This window comes from Diprion similis, chromosome 8 (assembly GCF_021155765.1).
Source record: "Diprion similis isolate iyDipSimi1 chromosome 8, iyDipSimi1.1, whole genome shotgun sequence".
Classification (NCBI taxonomy): Eukaryota; Metazoa; Arthropoda; class Insecta; order Hymenoptera; family Diprionidae; genus Diprion; species Diprion similis.
Genome location: NC_060112.1, coordinates 8,986,358 through 9,002,750, shown reverse-complemented (window position 1 = coordinate 9,002,750; position 16,393 = coordinate 8,986,358). Strand labels below are relative to the sequence as shown.

General features: G+C 35.0%; 2 protein-coding genes across 5 annotated transcripts; one reads left to right on the top strand and one right to left on the bottom strand.

Annotated features, from left to right (window-relative positions):
- Positions 1-996: 996 nt before the first annotated feature.
- LOC124409088 (translation initiation factor eIF-2B subunit delta) lies at positions 997-8,564 on the bottom strand. Of its 2 annotated transcripts, XM_046886489.1 has the most exons (8): positions 8,424-8,564; positions 8,065-8,120; positions 4,422-5,013; positions 2,663-3,573; positions 2,460-2,587; positions 2,005-2,182; positions 1,568-1,748; positions 997-1,381 (listed from the first exon to the last, which is right to left on the bottom strand). In XM_046886489.1, exons 2-8 carry the CDS (start codon positions 8,077-8,079, stop codon positions 1,173-1,175), a joined length of 2,214 nt encoding a protein of 737 aa, XP_046742445.1. In that variant the 5' UTR covers positions 8,080-8,120; positions 8,424-8,564; the 3' UTR covers positions 997-1,172. The 2 variants fall into 2 exon arrangements, with proteins under 2 accessions (XP_046742445.1, XP_046742446.1); XM_046886490.1 differs by lacking the exon at positions 8,424-8,564 and having other exon boundaries at positions 8,065-8,387.
- A 1,279-nt stretch (positions 8,565-9,843) lies between these two features.
- On the top strand, positions 9,844-12,966 carry LOC124409110 (peflin). Of its 3 annotated transcripts, none has more exons than XM_046886528.1 (4): positions 9,844-9,971; positions 10,971-11,148; positions 11,634-11,912; positions 12,049-12,966. In XM_046886528.1, exons 1-4 carry the CDS (start codon positions 9,960-9,962, stop codon positions 12,138-12,140), a joined length of 561 nt encoding a protein of 186 aa, XP_046742484.1. In that variant the 5' UTR covers positions 9,844-9,959; the 3' UTR covers positions 12,141-12,966. The 3 variants fall into 3 exon arrangements, with proteins under 3 accessions (XP_046742484.1, XP_046742486.1, XP_046742485.1); XM_046886530.1 differs by having other exon boundaries at positions 9,912-9,971; positions 11,010-11,148; XM_046886529.1 differs by having other exon boundaries at positions 9,912-9,971; positions 10,974-11,148.
- The last annotated feature ends 3,427 nt before the right edge of the window (positions 12,967-16,393 follow it).

Sequence of the window (16,393 nt, the reverse complement as noted above, 5' to 3'; positions counted from 1 at the left end):
TTAATTGAAGCTTGCAATTGAGTAATTGATAATGGCATCCCGACAACTCGATCTATACTGTCTTAAGCATAGCTGACAACGAATAAAGGACACTAGCTATAGTTTGCATTACAGGGAGTGTTTTGATGAAAACACTCAAATATTTTTGTAGTTACGATAGTAACTTCATGTTAAAAAGAGATGGTAATGGAATTAATCAAAATCGATGAAACTACGTAAGCTTAACTGGGTCAATCTTTGAAAAAAAACCTACTTGAGAGATATATATTTTGGCACATCTAGCTGCACCTATTACTATGAAAACTCAGTTGCTTACAGTAGAGAAAAGTCGGGGAATATTGAGTCTGTTGAAAAAATAAACTTATTCTTATACATAGTACTATCTATCTGTAGAAAAAAAAAATTTTACTATGTTTCATCGCACCACTCTATACATTATATGTATGTTACTCAATACCAAACCTTCTTTCCTTTTTTTTTCTTGAAGAAAATCGCAGCTATTTTTTGTCAACTGATAGTAAGGTATTTATACTAGGTAATATTGAAGGTATTAGTATTAATGTATATAAAGAATCGTCATTTTTCAGCGGTATATTTCTTGAATGACGACTGGAAAAATGCTATTTTCAGGATGGAATACCTGGAAAAGTCCGGGAATTTTAGATTCTAAAAAGCGTACGAACCCTGAATAGTGTTTAGTTAATATTATTATTGTGGTTCAGGAAATTGGGAACTATAAAGGTTGTATGGTGTACTATTCGAGATTTTTTAATCTGTGGGATATTCTTGAGCATCTGTTGCCTTACGGCAGCCTTTTCCAACCTTTCTTGACCAACGATTTCTTTGAAGTAAGATAATAAATATATATTTAGGTTAGTGGTTCAATATTGAGATGAGTCGCAGACACCAGATTGTTATTCTGGACCCGCGCTTGCAGATCCCATAAAACTAGTAGGTGGTTACAAAACGCGCCCTACAATATCAGCACTAGGGAAATTTGATTTTTTCAAATATTTATTCCAAAGTATTTAAAGCAATGTACATTTTAATACATTTAATTTCATAAATATGAAAAGTTCAACAGAATGCATAGCTAAGTTTATATCATAGTTAAGGTTCATGATAACAGTGATGTGGTTTGATGTGAAAATAGTACTGTATAAATATAAAACCTAAATTTCAGATGGCTTGATTCGGAGTATAACTGGAATACTAGTACAGGGTAGGATTGCTAGTTCAGTAACTACTGCTGATACCAAGTCAGCAGGGGTAACATCAAATGTTATGTTTAGCAGATCCAGCGATTTCTTTGTTTTCCAATTGGTAAGCTGAGATTTCTTGTCTTTACTCGACCAATGGTTAGCTAGTTCGTCTGCATCACCTGAAATAACAAACAAGATGCAATAGTAGTAATTTCAATTACAATTACTGCAAAAATATCATTGCTTTTACTTTGATCAAGAGGTCACCGAGTACAAAATATTTTACATAGGATGAACATATTTCAATCTTTCATGAGTTGCATATGTTATAACAAGTTTTTAGAGTCTTCAAGAATTATATTTACCAATTTCATTGTAGACAAAAGAATCTGTTTGAACACGCTCGCATGACTTGTGCGTTTCACAGGCAACTAAGACGGGCACATTAAATGCCTTTGCCATGAGAGCGACTTGTGCTGTGCCTGCTCTCGACATCACAGCACCATTCGCTAGAATTGCATGTGCTCCCAAAAATACTTTACTAACCTGTAATAATTGGTTGCAAATACCAGGTCAATTATACTATTTCTGATATAGGCTACATAATGTTACAGAAATTTACAACACTTGAGGCTTTTAGAAACATGCGGCAAGTAATTTTTCAATTAAAATTCATGTATTTCTCCCTCACATCTGTTGCCTAATTAATTTACGATACTTTGGATCCCAACAAATCAGATGCAATTGTCATGTGAGTCTCATTATATCGAACTTAAGTGCATTGGTAGAGACAGTAACTTACCTCAGGCATAATGAAACTAAGCGCGTTGATTAATACATAGGAACATTCAATTCCATGTCTTACAAGTCGCCTCATTTGTTCTTTTCCCTCCAACCAAGGCCTACCGTCGACTATAATAACTCTGAACTGTTTACGATCTTTATGTGCTTCAACTAATATGTTGTGAATTAGAGATGAACTAAAAAGCAGTATGGTTAATGCATTATTTTACGGATTTTATTCATTTAACTTACTAGTTTTTGCAGTACTACTCCCAAGTTCTAGATAAGTAGTCCATGTTTAGTAGTACAACTTTCTTGCAACAAACGTAATTAACGTCAAAAATTGAATGATAAAAATTTGATTAAAGTTTTTATTGCGTTTGAAGTTTTATAGTAAAAATAGTCAGTTTTGAAGTATAACATGAATGAAAAGAAAACTTGCTTCACGCAAGAAAGTAATTTATAAAAACTTACAATGCATAAGTCAAGATAACATCTCCGTTAGATATCTTCGATTTTATGGTGTCTGAAATTGCTTTTCCAGCAAGTTCAATTTGTTCTCTAATATACGTATCAATAGCATCTTGCAATTTCGTTTTAGCCTGAAAGTATTATCGATGAAAAATAATAATCGATATGTAAACAGATAAATTAAAATATTTAGAATAAACTCTTACGTCTTCATCTGAGGTGGTTGTCGGTAATTGGCTCATTTGCCACTTGAGATGCTTCAAAGCATTTTGCATAGAAACCGCCATTGGTCTACAATGGTGTAAGTAAGCTGCGCCCTCTTGTAAGCTAGATTCTAAGCCTCTTGTAAAATCGACTTGTGGAGGTCGTTCAAAATCTTCGATGAGCTGTTTGATTGCAGATAATAACGCGACACATCTTGCGTTACTGCCAACGATTATCTTATTTGCATACTGGACTCCGAGTCTAATTAGTGCAGGGTGTATATCAGAGTTCAGTGTAGGAACATTCACCAACGACAATTCTCTTTCATGATACAAATGCTTAAAAAGTTTCACCTCATGTAAGTTATTATCTAATAAGTTTTTCTTCACAATATTCTTAACAGGCTCGAGTAATTTGGATGGAGCTTTTGATTTGGGAGGTTCAACTGTCTTTTGCTTATTTTTTTGTGGAATCTGCATTTCTTTGGCAGCTCTTTGAGCCTCTTGTTTAGCTCTACGCTCTGCTCGGGCCTCTCGTTTACTTTTATCACTAGCCGTTTTGGTGACAGATTCATTTTTTTTATCCCCTGCACTGGAGACTATTTCACTCTCAGTTCTTTTGACTGTTTCTTTTGATGGTACAGCTTTTTTGTCAACAACAATTTCTTCCACACCTTTATTAACATTTTTAGCAGTAACAATCTTAGTTGGTGTATCCTTGCTACTTTTGACATCGATTGTTTGCTCAGTTTTTGGCGTTTTTGCTTTACTCTTAGCCAAAGCCTTTGCTGCTTTCTTGGCTTCGCGTTCTGCCTTCACTTGTTCCCTAGACTTTTCCATCATCGAATTTATTTTTCCTCCCGATTTTACAGAAATTTGACCATTGGCTAGATCAGTACTGATGTCACTGTGCCCTATAAGGTTTTTTTCACTTTTTATTTACGCGTAAAATGCTTTTGACAGTACTTACACACGGTATATCAGTCTTGGATTAAGTTATTCGAAACGTGACCATCAGATTTCTTAGTGTTAGTTAAGGTTGAATCATCCAAATGTATTTTTGTTTTGAATTTCTCTGTTCAAAAAAAAAGTTTGCAATTTTGACGGCAATTTGAACTCATACAGGACATTAAATCTGTAGTAATATTTGTTGCTCAGTTTTACAGGTAAGCGAATCATTACTACTTTTCAGATGAGTACTGGGAAAAGCCGTTAAACTTTGTACTTCTGCATTTGTTTGTAACGCAAAACGGCAGTTCAAGGTATTGTTGATTATAAAATTTCTTTCATTTCTAATCAATTCAAAACTGTTTACAGCAGTTTTATTTGTTATTGTAATCTATCTCCAAAAACCGTCTGTTAGGATTGTGTTTAATTTACACTGGTCTGTCCATTCATGTGTGCTATCCAGATATAAATCATTGTTCAACAAACTATTACTTGGGTTACTTGATTTTAGGTCACAATAACACAAATCACTTTCTACTTTGCTATCGTTTGTCTTGTTGAGCTGAGATTTTGTGTTTTGTTTACCTCTTATAACAATTTGCAAGCTTAGTAGTACTTGTTAATCCAAAACTCGAATTGTTGTTGAAGGGCAATGATTCACCTTTCCGCAAAATCTGATTATTATCATGAAGTCCCGAATTGCTTTCACTTTTAAAAAAAAATCGAGATGATCCGTTATTAAGCTCAGAATTTTTATTGTTTTCGTTACAGTTCAATGTTATGCTGCTTCCGGAATTATCATCAACCAACTTACCTTTAGGTGAAATTTCGGAGTCTGAACGTGGCAGATTTTGACAGTGGCCAGGAATATGCCAATCTTCAGAACTTGGAGAACTACTTATATTTTGTTTCTTGTTCAAGCTCTGATCATTTGAGACAGTACTCGAAGTAGAAGTTTCTTGGTAGTTTGATGGTGTACTGCTACCTCTACAAGTGATCTTACTTGCATCATCAAGGATGGCTTTTGATGCTTGTTTTTTTAATTCAGGAGGCAAGAAATTAGGTTTGTTATAATTTGTCACCGCACTTTGATTAAACTTATCATCCCCCTTGACATCACTCAAGGATAAATTATTAATCGACGATTCAGTTTCTACTTCAGATTCAAGCGTATTTTTGTTAGTTTGCAGTGGATGACTTGGTTCCTTGGCTTTCTCTTTTTTTCGTAACCTTTTGGCTTTTGATTTAGTAAGTACATCAGTTGCTTCTATGTTGATATTCTGTTCTGTATGTAAGTGATTCAGCGATGAGCTATCATTTTCAGATTTACGTGCAGCAATGAGACGCTTTCGACGTAAATGTCTTGCTTTGGAGCGACTGATCTGTTGTTTTGCTTCTCCAGACGACTAAAAATTGCATTAGAGTAAACAAATAAATAGCCTTAGGATATTGAAGCTCTTTACTTACTTATAGATAATATATAAAATAACAGCACACCTTCTGACATAGAAAGTTTGTGAGGAAGCAAAATACATCACAAAGACTAGTGCTATTCTACAAAGTTTTCCAACGATGAAATTAGTAACATAAAATTCATGTAAAAATATGAAAGATGCAATGTTCGAAATATTGCTTGTTAAAGACTCATGTACACCTCATGTTCAAGCTCACAACCATGAAATCGCAGAATTTCATCAATAGATGCTATACTAAACAAATTGTAGGAAAATTTTATAAGATATTTGGTTAACCAAAACGCAATAAGGGATTTTGAGCATGTCATCTGTTTCACTAATACTGTTGGGTTTTCAAGAAGGTCGTGGCTATAAAAATTCAGACAGTAAATCAGGCTTCATACATATGCTATAATGGGAAACGTGATGAAAAATTGTGGGTGACATAGTTTTTTAACAAATATGATTTCATAGATACTGTGGTAATTTTATTTCATAAGATAAGTAGTTAGATTGAATTATAAGTATAAAACTGAACCTGAATAATTTTATTAATTATAATTGAAACCAAATGTCAGCATCAATCCATATTCTTCAATAGATTTCGGCAACAGGGCATTAAATTTAAGCCACGTAATTTACAAATATAAAAAAGTCTAAAAAATATTCACACTACATAAATATAACATGCTCAATACTTTCAACAGTACACGTGCAATTTTACAGATTTTTCAATTGGGTTCAATATAAACTATTTTCTTCAGGATTGGTCTGATAAAAATCTCTATAATATTCATAAAAAAGCGATTATAAGATGTACATGAGTTGCAGATAAGCTATGAAAACCCTTTAACAGCGACCTGTGCATATTAGAGTGGAGCGAAGCAAGATTTTTTGTTATAAATTGAATTGTACTACTACAAAATGTGCTGTTACAGGAAATTTGCAATCAACAGTAAATGCAATAACTCAAAATCTATTCTTTGTTTTATAAACTAGGTATGTGGAATATGATGTTCCAATGCTTATTATTGGTAAAAGATAAATATTTAAAAATGAATACTAAAACGAAGTCACTATTAATTTTGTGAAACAAATATGTAAAATTATTACAATGGTTTGAGGGGAAAAATTTCCTAAGACACTATAATAGTAGATTGTGTACCACAAGGGAACAAAGTAGGCCTTCATAAGCCGAGCGTAAGATTGCAATATGAGTCATAGGTGAGCGTGTGAAAAAAATTTACGTTCATATTCACTCGATACTTCATGTAACAACAGTGTGGTAAAATTTTTTCTTATAGCAAAGTACAAAAAAGAGTACCAAGTACTAGGACGTAACTCTGATACTCTCTGATACTCTACAGAATGTAGGTAAAAAAGACGCGTAACTCATACTAGTATTACGTAAATCATCATTTGAAATGTTTACCAAATAAGTTGTCATTAAAGCCTTTGTTGTTCGTTTTACGACTCATGAACCAACAAAACATGACTGCAGAATTTAACAACTTTCTCTGCACAATGTAAAAAATTTTTGAAACATGTTGCAACAGATAAAAAGAATAGAATGTTTCGCTCCAAGCTGGTATGCACGGCGCTTGAATCAGAACATGTTACTACGATTAATTACAACATTCAAAGAAAATAGTATTTCCTTGACGACTTAGACTTGCAGCTCTACAAGATTAGAATAGTGAAGTTAAATTATAAATCAGAGCTAGAAGTCAAACTGGAGATTAATGAGAAAATTTGCAGTATGTCTAGCAGTTGTAATACCAAAATCTCTGAAATTTTCAGATCTTATAGAACCCAATTAGATTGAATAAAAATGCCGTCTCCTATACTGCTAAAGTATATGAATTATACAACATGGAATGAATGTGGAACTTTTATGCATTTGGAAAAGTGCATTTCAATATAGTTGTGAATCATGTATATTTTGACCTTAAACAAGGAGTGGTTGTTGCTATAAACTTAAAAACATTCACAGGGCATTCAGTGGAGACAGCTGAAGTCAACAGTAAGAAATAGCAATATCTACTTCTCTCTTACTCTGACGGCAATGATTGCATTGCTGCATTGCTGAACTCATGAGCGCTTCCATATCCCTACTATTGAAATATGAGGCAGAAATATTAGGATGTAGGAAAAAGACATGAACACTTAAGAGTCGTTCTTTCTCTTTTTGCGGTCAGTTTCACTTGTCTCTACACAATTCTCCATCTATGCTTATAAGTGTATGGTTCCTGTGGATTTTTGGAAAAAAGGTCGTTTATTCCACAATGTTTTTTTTTGGCAGTCATTTGTGCCATCGAACAAAAAACTAAAAAATAAGTATCCGTTTCGTTAAAAGATCATTAAGAAATCTGGGGATCAATGTGTATAAGATTCGCATTGGTCATTCACTTGTCACCGATCTGGAGTATTTATAAAATATGATATTAACTCTTCTGAATAAATGTTTATTTTTTGGGCTGATTTTAATTGAAATTGATTACACGATGTCTAAAGAATGTATAAGAACACATTTTGTGATTTTTTGAAAAGGTCTGACTAGCTTTTTCATATGTAGATGAAATATTTTTTTTAATATTGGAGAGTCGATGCAGTGTTGCAGGTATATACCATATAAAAATGCTAAATGCATAGACAACCATACAAAATGTAAAAAAAAGTAAGGCAACGCATGGGGATTTAGTATTTTACTATACGTGATGATGTGGTTCTCTGTTTTTGTTAATCGAATCTGCACGTTATTTGTATCAGAAAAGTTGCTGGATTTGAAAAGGTAATCAGTTTGACGGACTATTTGATCACAATCAATGAAATAACATGCAGCTAATGAAACAGCTCTATCACATCATATTGAGAAATCAAGAATTGATAATTACATAACGTAAAGACAAAATTCTGAAATTCTAAAAATGATACAAACTCCTGTTTGCAAATTTTTCCTGACTGCTAGACACCCTGCTTACACTACTGTAAGCTATTGTATACCTGTTGCTCCATCATCACTTTATCAATGCTCAGACTTGGATACAAATAGTGCCCGTCTATGAAAACGATATAGGAATATCAAAACTTGTTGTAAAAGACTGGTTGGAAAAAGAGAGACAAGAGATAATTCGGCTCGAATATAGAGCCAAGTATTTCGCAGAAGCGAAAACTAAATTGACTGAAGATTGTTGAGCAATCTTCGGTCAATATAATAAGTCACATGACAAAAATGACTATTTCATTATATAGCAAATAATTTCTAACCTATAGTGCAACAAATTGTATTTGAATCTCTTGAGTTCGTATAAAGAAATTATTATTTTATTTAGGGATGAAATCAGATCATACTTGCATCTTACCTTGATTAACGATACACAACAAAACAAGTTTGAGACTTTTTGTCAGTATAAAATTTTTACGGTTATGAGGAAGATTTTGCACATATGTTGCTCACATTCACAGGCATAGGCACTAGCAACACCACTAAGGACAGACCAGCGGTGGCCACTCACTGAAATATAATGATTGGCGTGAGTGAATCAGTAAAATTTAATCGATTAATCGATTATTTCGTTTTTTTTAAACGGTGTATATGAAACTAAAATTTCGTAAACTTCAGTATATAACCTTAATAGCGGAATTTTTTTTTTTATAATTTATAGTATCATTTAAAATCTTTTTCAATTTCAGAAGAAAATGTTCATTTATCTTCTACTTATTATATCAAATTGGTACTTAGTAACTAAGCAATGATAGTAATTCATACTATAATTACATGAATTGATATTGTATCGTTCAAAAATAATCGAACTGGTCGATTAATCGAATTTGAAAAATAATCGATTATACTCGATTGATCGGGAAAAAATAATCGTTTGCTAATCGCAAATCGATTATTTTTGGTAATTCTTACCACAAACCTAGCAATAGAGAGAGAATACCTCGAACTTACTGAAAAATGAATACGTCAATATGCGAGAAGTTATGGTTATTAAAATTCATGTGGGTGAGATAACGAGAAATGTACGAATTCGCAGTTGCCCAGCAATAGAAATTATACAAATTTACGACTTTCAGATAGATCGTACGTGATGGTAGTTGAATATTATTTTATTTTACTCATGTATGTACAGTAATGTTCATTAATGCTAACTTCCTCTTCTTCCTTTTCTGGTCTACGCTGCGGTCTGAATCAAAATGCGAGGGATGCATTGTTACATATGCTTACAGAACCGAAGTCGCGATTTGTTTCGGACCGAAAACAAGGTAGCCGGAAGAAGAAGGCATTATTGAACATGACTGTATACGTGTGATGTATATGTACAGTAATCGTTGAATATCCTCAGTCAACGCAGTAATGTTCGTCGATGCATGCACTGTGGCTAACTTTATTTTTTCAACTTTTGTTTCTTTTCTACTCCTATTTTATACAACATGCATACATACATACACGGGTAAAATATTATTCAATTACCACTAACAGAATCTATCTGTACAGTCGTAAATTTGTGTAATTTTGATTTGTGGGCAACTGCGGCACAAACAAGTGTGAATGCGCGTACCGTGTCCCTTGTGCTTGGGCTGACGATGAGCCAAGTGCTTGCAGCGCATGAGAGCGGAAAATGCATGCACTGTTCGACTATGCGGTCTTCTTGTCATCCACACGTCGCTTCGAGTTTGTCTTTCTCTCTAACCTCTATAACTCGACTATTCGTGGCTTAGATGCCGAATTACGTAATTTACGTCAGACGACTCTCAAGGGGAATAGCAATAAAGGAAGAAGTAGAAGTAGAAGTACATACGTCACAGGAGTACAACTTCTCATCACTGATATATATACTCCTTTCATGTTTTCATTCCGCAAGTAGCGCGATCGCGTTATTTTTCAACCAATTATGGCTTATTCGGTAAGCTATTTTGTTTGTAGAAATAATAAAACTTATATCAGGTTTGAACTGACTTATTAAGTAATCAGATCTCTTGAATACATTTATTGTTTGCATTCACATTGTTAACCGTTCATAGTTCATTGTTCATAATAATTTTGCTACAGTTGTATGCTTCGTTACTCATAATTTAATATTTGTTAGAGGTTAAACAACATAAAGTTTGTATTTTAGAGTAAATCAAACTTTGGTGTGTTATCTTTGTGAACACTGTTGTACAGTATAATGTATTCAGAATGTTTATAATCCTAACTCTGTACCTATCTCATTTTCATCACAAAAATGTTGCCGACATAACATCATGGTGTTGAAGTTCCGATAATGAATAACAATGTACCTCTAGTTTGAATTGATTAAGTTCGATTGAAAAGAGTGCCGTCATTATACTGATAGTTAAGTGCAGCCTTCAACTAAAGTTGGTATTGATTTTGTAACCTCAAGATGTGTAATCTGCAGTTCCTGGCCGGTTAACAATGCTAAAACAACGATTCACATTATGATGAATCAAACAGGCATACTGTTTTCCATAATTGCTACAAACTGTTAGTTTTAGCACTGTTTGCCACACTGGGATTGCAAAGTTACAGAATAATTACCCACATTTTACTCATCCCTTGGCAACTTATTATTGAGGAAAAACATCAGCAATATTGACATATGAATCTTGGTAATAAAAATGACCAAAGTTTTGCCGCCCATTAAGTGGTTTTATTTTTTATCATTAATGCAAAGTATCCATTTTTAAGCGTATTCTAAATATGCAATTTAATTGAAGTTGAATTAAATGTTACAATTTCATGAAAGTTGGTTGGCTTGTAATTTTTTGTCTGCCTCAGCTGCGTTATTGATTTTTATTTGTTTTATATTTGGATTTTATTTCGATCATTGAATTTTGCACATGGATCTTAGTATTCATTAGCCTCATGCATATGACAATACTGACAAAAAAAGCAATTGAAGCAGGGTGCTACTTTCGGTTCAACGCAAGGTCATATCCAGGTCAGTCCGGAGATTCAAAAGTGGTTTGCTACAGTCGATCGAGATCACAGTGGTCGGATAACAGCTACTGAATTAAAGAGTGCCTTAGCAAATGGACAAGGCAGCACTTTTTCTGACACAGCCTGCAAGCTCATGATTGGTATGTGTGTAGATATAACTATTTTCTCCAAATTATAGGTACCGGTAGATTTATATCGAAACCACAAATCTTCTAAGCTTAATTTTCTCAATACTCCCTACTAACAGGCACAATTATCGATTGGTGTAAGTTGAATTTCTTCTTACTAAAAAAAAAAAAAAATTGATTTAATTGTGATAAAATTTTACTATTGAGAACATTAATACTGGCTCAAGAGTTAGTTAGCGTGTGATATAACGCATTAATGACATGTTATTCAGACTGTAAACGCGTAGAAAAATTGAATATGAAAAGTTCATTCTGATAAGCAAAGATTCAGTTTTGCATCAAAAATTTATTCAAAGATAGCGGTAAATGTAAAGTTAAAACATTCAGTAATAGCATTATCTTATCAGCAACAGAGCATGTGAACTTCAGTAACTGAAGTTTACACTCTCATATTAGGTATTTGCCTTGTTATTGATGCTTTTATTTCATTTTGATAGGAATGTTCGACAAGGAAAAGAAGGGTACGATAGATATTCAAGAATTCCAAGCCTTATTTAACTATGTTAATGCATGGCTTGGCGTATTTCGAGGTTTTGACCATGACAACTCTGGAAGTATTCAGGAGAGTGAGCTGTCAGCTGCTCTAACGCAAATGGGTTATAGATTTAGCCCTGAGTTTATAAAATTTCTTATACAGAAGAGTGATTTCAATAAACACCAATCCATCAGTATTGATCAGTTCATTGTTTTATGCGTACAAATTCAAAGGTTTACAGGTAAAGTTTTTCACTTCTGCTTGAAACAAATTTTATTTAATTAATCGTAAGATGAACATTTTTTTAAATATTTTTCTTAGTATTCCTGATATAAGTATTATAGTACATGTTTGCATAATTTCTCATTATATTTCAGAGGCATTCAGGCAAAGAGATGATCAACAGAGCGGCACAATATCAATTGCCTTTGAAGACTTCTTGAGTGTGGCTCTCAACTGCAGTGTTTGAGAATTCTTAAATCCAATACTAATTACAAATAATACTTCACATTGCACTTCCACATTTACCTGTATAATGCTCTATGTGACTAACACGTTGCCCGAATTCCATCCATCTATCGGATGAGAATTTTCCAAAACCAGGCAGGTCGTTTCGCTGGAAAACAAGCTTATTCAGTCAAAATAGATGTTAATAACGCTTTGTTGAATGATAAAACATCGTGAGCTGACTTTTTGGCATTTCAAGTGATGACAAAACTTGTTTGACGGCAGCTATTTCAACAAACTAATTGAAATTTTCTGAGGTCGGGCCATGTTTTTGAGATTCAAGGATTACTAATCGGCTTTGGCTTGAGAACTACAAAGTATTGTGTATGGCCTACAGTACAACGTGTTCCGTAGCCAATTAGGAAAAAGAAGAAGAGAGCTTTGTAATATTTTACACGCAATATTCAGATAATCAGCCATTAAACTCTGAGAATAGTCGGCATATCCGTCTATATCTTTATGCTCAATCCTAGCCCTCCATCCTCCACGAATTCGTTCAAATAAGCCATTCTGAATTCCATGTTTCTCCAAGTCTAAGGCGTTGGTTTTGTTTTACTCGATTAAGCTGCATTAATTATGTTTCGTAGGAAGATTAAATAAATAATCTGTAATTTTTTATTCCTAGTATTAAGATTTTATGATCGGAATTGGTATTATCCGAAATAGCATCTATGGCGACGCAATCATTTCCTGTGAACAGTCATGTGCGTGATCATAATATACATCAGTATTATGTGATCGTCTTTGTATTCGTTTGTACCTATGAATAAATACACCTTCAGAAAGAATCTTAGTACTAGTTAGTTGCATCTAAGATCATGTTATTCATATTAGTTTCATGGAATGTGCTCTCTGTGATGGCTAAAATTTATATTAAGGGGTTTTACCTGAGGTTTCGATAACTGTAAGAAAAGCGTGGGACCAACAACAGAGAAATGACGACGGTGAGACCAGCAGCAGAAAAATTGAAAGAATAGGTCTTTCGTTTTTGGCTGTAACTTTTCAGCTAATGCTCGCAGCGTATTGGGACTGCGCTTAATCGATTCCTCTCGCAAAATTACGTCGGAATAGTGCCTGGAAGGACTCATTGCAGCACTTTTCAAAGTCGTCGAAATTTTCGCCAGAAATCCAAAGGGGTTAGCCTTGCTTTTTTAGTCAGAAAATTTCAGGTCTCCGAATTGATTTGTATGACCATTTCTTGGCTAATTGTTACCGCAGGAACTCAAAAAACTCATCAAAAAAAGCGTAGGACCAACAGCAGAGAAATGACGATGAAAATCTGCAGATTTTTGGCTGTAACTTTTGATCTGTTGCTCGCAGCGTATTGGGACTGCGTTCAATCGTTTTCTCTCGCAAAATTACGTCGGAATAGTACCCCGAAGAATTAATTGCAGCACTTTCCAAAGTCGTCGAAATTTTCGCTAAAAATCCAAAGGGGTTAGCCTTGCTTTTTTGGCCATTTTCGGAGCCGAAAATTTCTGGTCTCCGAATTAATTTGTATGACCGTTTCTTAGCTAATTGGAACCCCAGGAACTCAAAAAACACATCGAAAAAAGCGCAGGACCAACAGCAGAGAAATGACGATGGAAATCTGCAGTTTTTTGGCTGTAACTTTTGATCCGTTGCTCGCAGCGCATTTGGACTGCGGTCAGTCGATTTCTCTCGCAAAATTACGTCAGAATAGGGCTTGAAAGAATTTATTGCAGCACTTTTCAGAATCGTCGAAATTTTCGAAAAAATCCAAAGGGGTTAGCCTTACTTTTATGGTCATTTTTAGAGCCGAGAATTTTTCGTCTCCGAATCGAATTGTATGACCCTTTCCAGACTAATTGGACGCCCAGGAACTCAGAAAACACAACAAAAAAGGCGTAGGACCAATAGCAAAGGAATGACGACGTAAAAACCAGCAGCAGAAAAATTGAGAAAATACGTCTTTCGTTTTTTGGCTGTAACTTTTGATCCGTTGCTCGCAGCGCATTCGGACTGCGGTCAATCGATTTCTCTCGCAAAATTACGTCGGAATAGTGCGTGAAAGAATTTATTGCAGCACTTTTCAGAATCTTCGAAATTTTCGCAATAAATCCACAGGGGTTAGCCTTAATTTTTTGGTCATTTTTGGAGCCGAGAATTTTTCGTCTCCGAATCGAATTGTATGACCCTTTCCAGACTAATTGGACGCCCAGGAACTCAGAAAACACAACAAAAAAGGCGTAGGACCAATAGCAAAGGAATGACGACGTAAAAACCAGCAGCAGAAAAATTGAGAAAATACGTCTTTCGTTTTTTGGCTGTAACTTTTGATCCGTTGCTCGCAGCGCATTCGGACTGCGGTCAATCGATTTCTCTCGCAAAATTACGTCGGAATAGTGCGTGAAAGAATTTATTGCAGCACTTTTCAGAATCTTCGAAATTTTCGCAATAAATCCACAGGGGTTAGCCTTAATTTTTTGGTCATTTTTGGAGCCGAGAATTTTTCGTCTCCGAATCGATTTGTATGACCCTTTCTAGACTAATTGGACGCCCAGGAACTCAGAAAACACAACAAAAAAGGCGTAGGACCAATAGCGAAGAAATTACGACGGAAATACCAGCAGCAGAAAAATTGAGAAAATACGTCTTTCGTTTTTTGGCTGTAACTTTTCATCCGTTGCTCGCAGCGCATTCGGACTGCGGTCAGTCAATTTCTCTCGCAAAATTACGTCGGAATAGGGCTTGAAAGAATTTATTGCAGCACTTTTCAGAATCGTCGAAATTTTCGCAAAAAATCCAAAGGGGTTAGCCTTACTTTTATGGTCATTTTTAGAGCCGAGAATTTTTCGTCTCCGAATCGATTTGTATGACCCTTTCCAGACTAAATGAACGCCCAGGAACTCAGAAAACACAACAAAAAAGGCGTAGGACCAACAGCAGAGAAATAACGACGGATGAACCAGCAGCAGAAAAATTGAGAAAATACGTCTTTCGTTTTTTGGCTGTAACTTTCAATCCGTTGCTCGCAGCGCATTCGGACTGCGGTCAGTCGATTTCTCTCGCAAAATTACGTCGGAATAGTGCGTGAAAGAATTTATTGCAGCACTTTTCAGAATCGTCGAAATTTTCGCAAAAAATACAAAGGGGTTAGCCTTACTTTTTTGGTCATTTTTGGAGACGTGAATTTTTCGTCTCCGAATCGATTTGTATGACCCTTTCTAGACTAATTGGACGCTCAGGAACTCAGAAAACACAACAAAAAAGGCGTAGGACCAATAGCAAAGAAATTACGACGGAAATACCAGCAGCAGAAAGATTGAGAAAATACGTCTTTCGTTTTTTGGCTGTAACTTTCAATCCGTTGCTCGCAGCGCATTCGGACTGCGATCAATCGATTTCTCTCGCAAAATTACGTCGGAATAGTGCGTGAAAGAATTTATTGCAGCACTTTTCAGAATCGTCGAAATTTTCGCAAAAAATCCAAAGGGGTTAGCCTTACTTTTTTGGTCATTTTTGGAGCCGAGAATTTTTTGTCTCCGAATCGATTTGTATGACCCTTTCTAGACTAATTGGACGCCCAGGAACTCAGAAAACACAACAAAAAAGGCGTAGGTCCAATAGCAAAGAAATTACGACGGAAATACCAGCAGCAGAAAAATTGAGAAAATACGTCTTTCGTTTTTTGGCTGTAACTTTTAATCCGTTGCTCGCAGCGCATTCGGACTGCAATCAATCGATTTCTCTCGCGAAATTACGTCGGAATAGTGCGTGAAAGAATTTATTGCAGCACTTTTCAGAATCGTCAAAATTTTTGCAAAAAATCTAAAGGGGTTAGCCTTACTTTTATGGTCATTTTTGGAGCCGAGAATTCATCGTCTCCGAATCGATTTGTATGACCCTTTCTGGACTAATTGGACGCCCAGGAACTCAGAAAACACAACAAAAAAGGCGTAGGACCAATAGCAAAGGACTGACGACGTAAAAACCAGCAGCAGAAAAATTGAGAAAATACGTCTTTCGTTTTTTGGCTGAAACTTTTAATCCGTTGCTCGCAGCGCATTCGGACTGCGATCAATCGATTTCTCTCGCAAAATTACGTCGGAATAGTGCGTGAAAGAATTTATTGCAGCATTTTTCAGAATCGTCAAAATTTTTGCAAAAAATCTAAAGGGGTTAGCCTTGCTTTTATGGTCATTTTTGGAGCCGAGAATTTATCGTCTCCGAATCGATTTGTATGACCCCTTC

Coding starts and splice junctions, on each gene's coding strand:
- LOC124409088 (XM_046886489.1), bottom strand. Junction 3,574..4,421: donor CTCCGAAATTTCACCTAAAG/GTAAGTTGGTTG, acceptor AAAACCTTATAG/GGCACAGTGACATCAGTACT. Junction 1,749..2,004: donor TTAGTTTCATTATGCCTGAG/GTAAGTTACTGT, acceptor CAATTATTACAG/GTTAGTAAAGTATTTTTGGG.
- LOC124409110 (XM_046886528.1), top strand. Junction 11,149..11,633: donor AGCCTGCAAGCTCATGATTG/GTATGTGTGTAG, acceptor TCATTTTGATAG/GAATGTTCGACAAGGAAAAG. Junction 11,913..12,048: donor ACAAATTCAAAGGTTTACAG/GTAAAGTTTTTC, acceptor ATTATATTTCAG/AGGCATTCAGGCAAAGAGAT.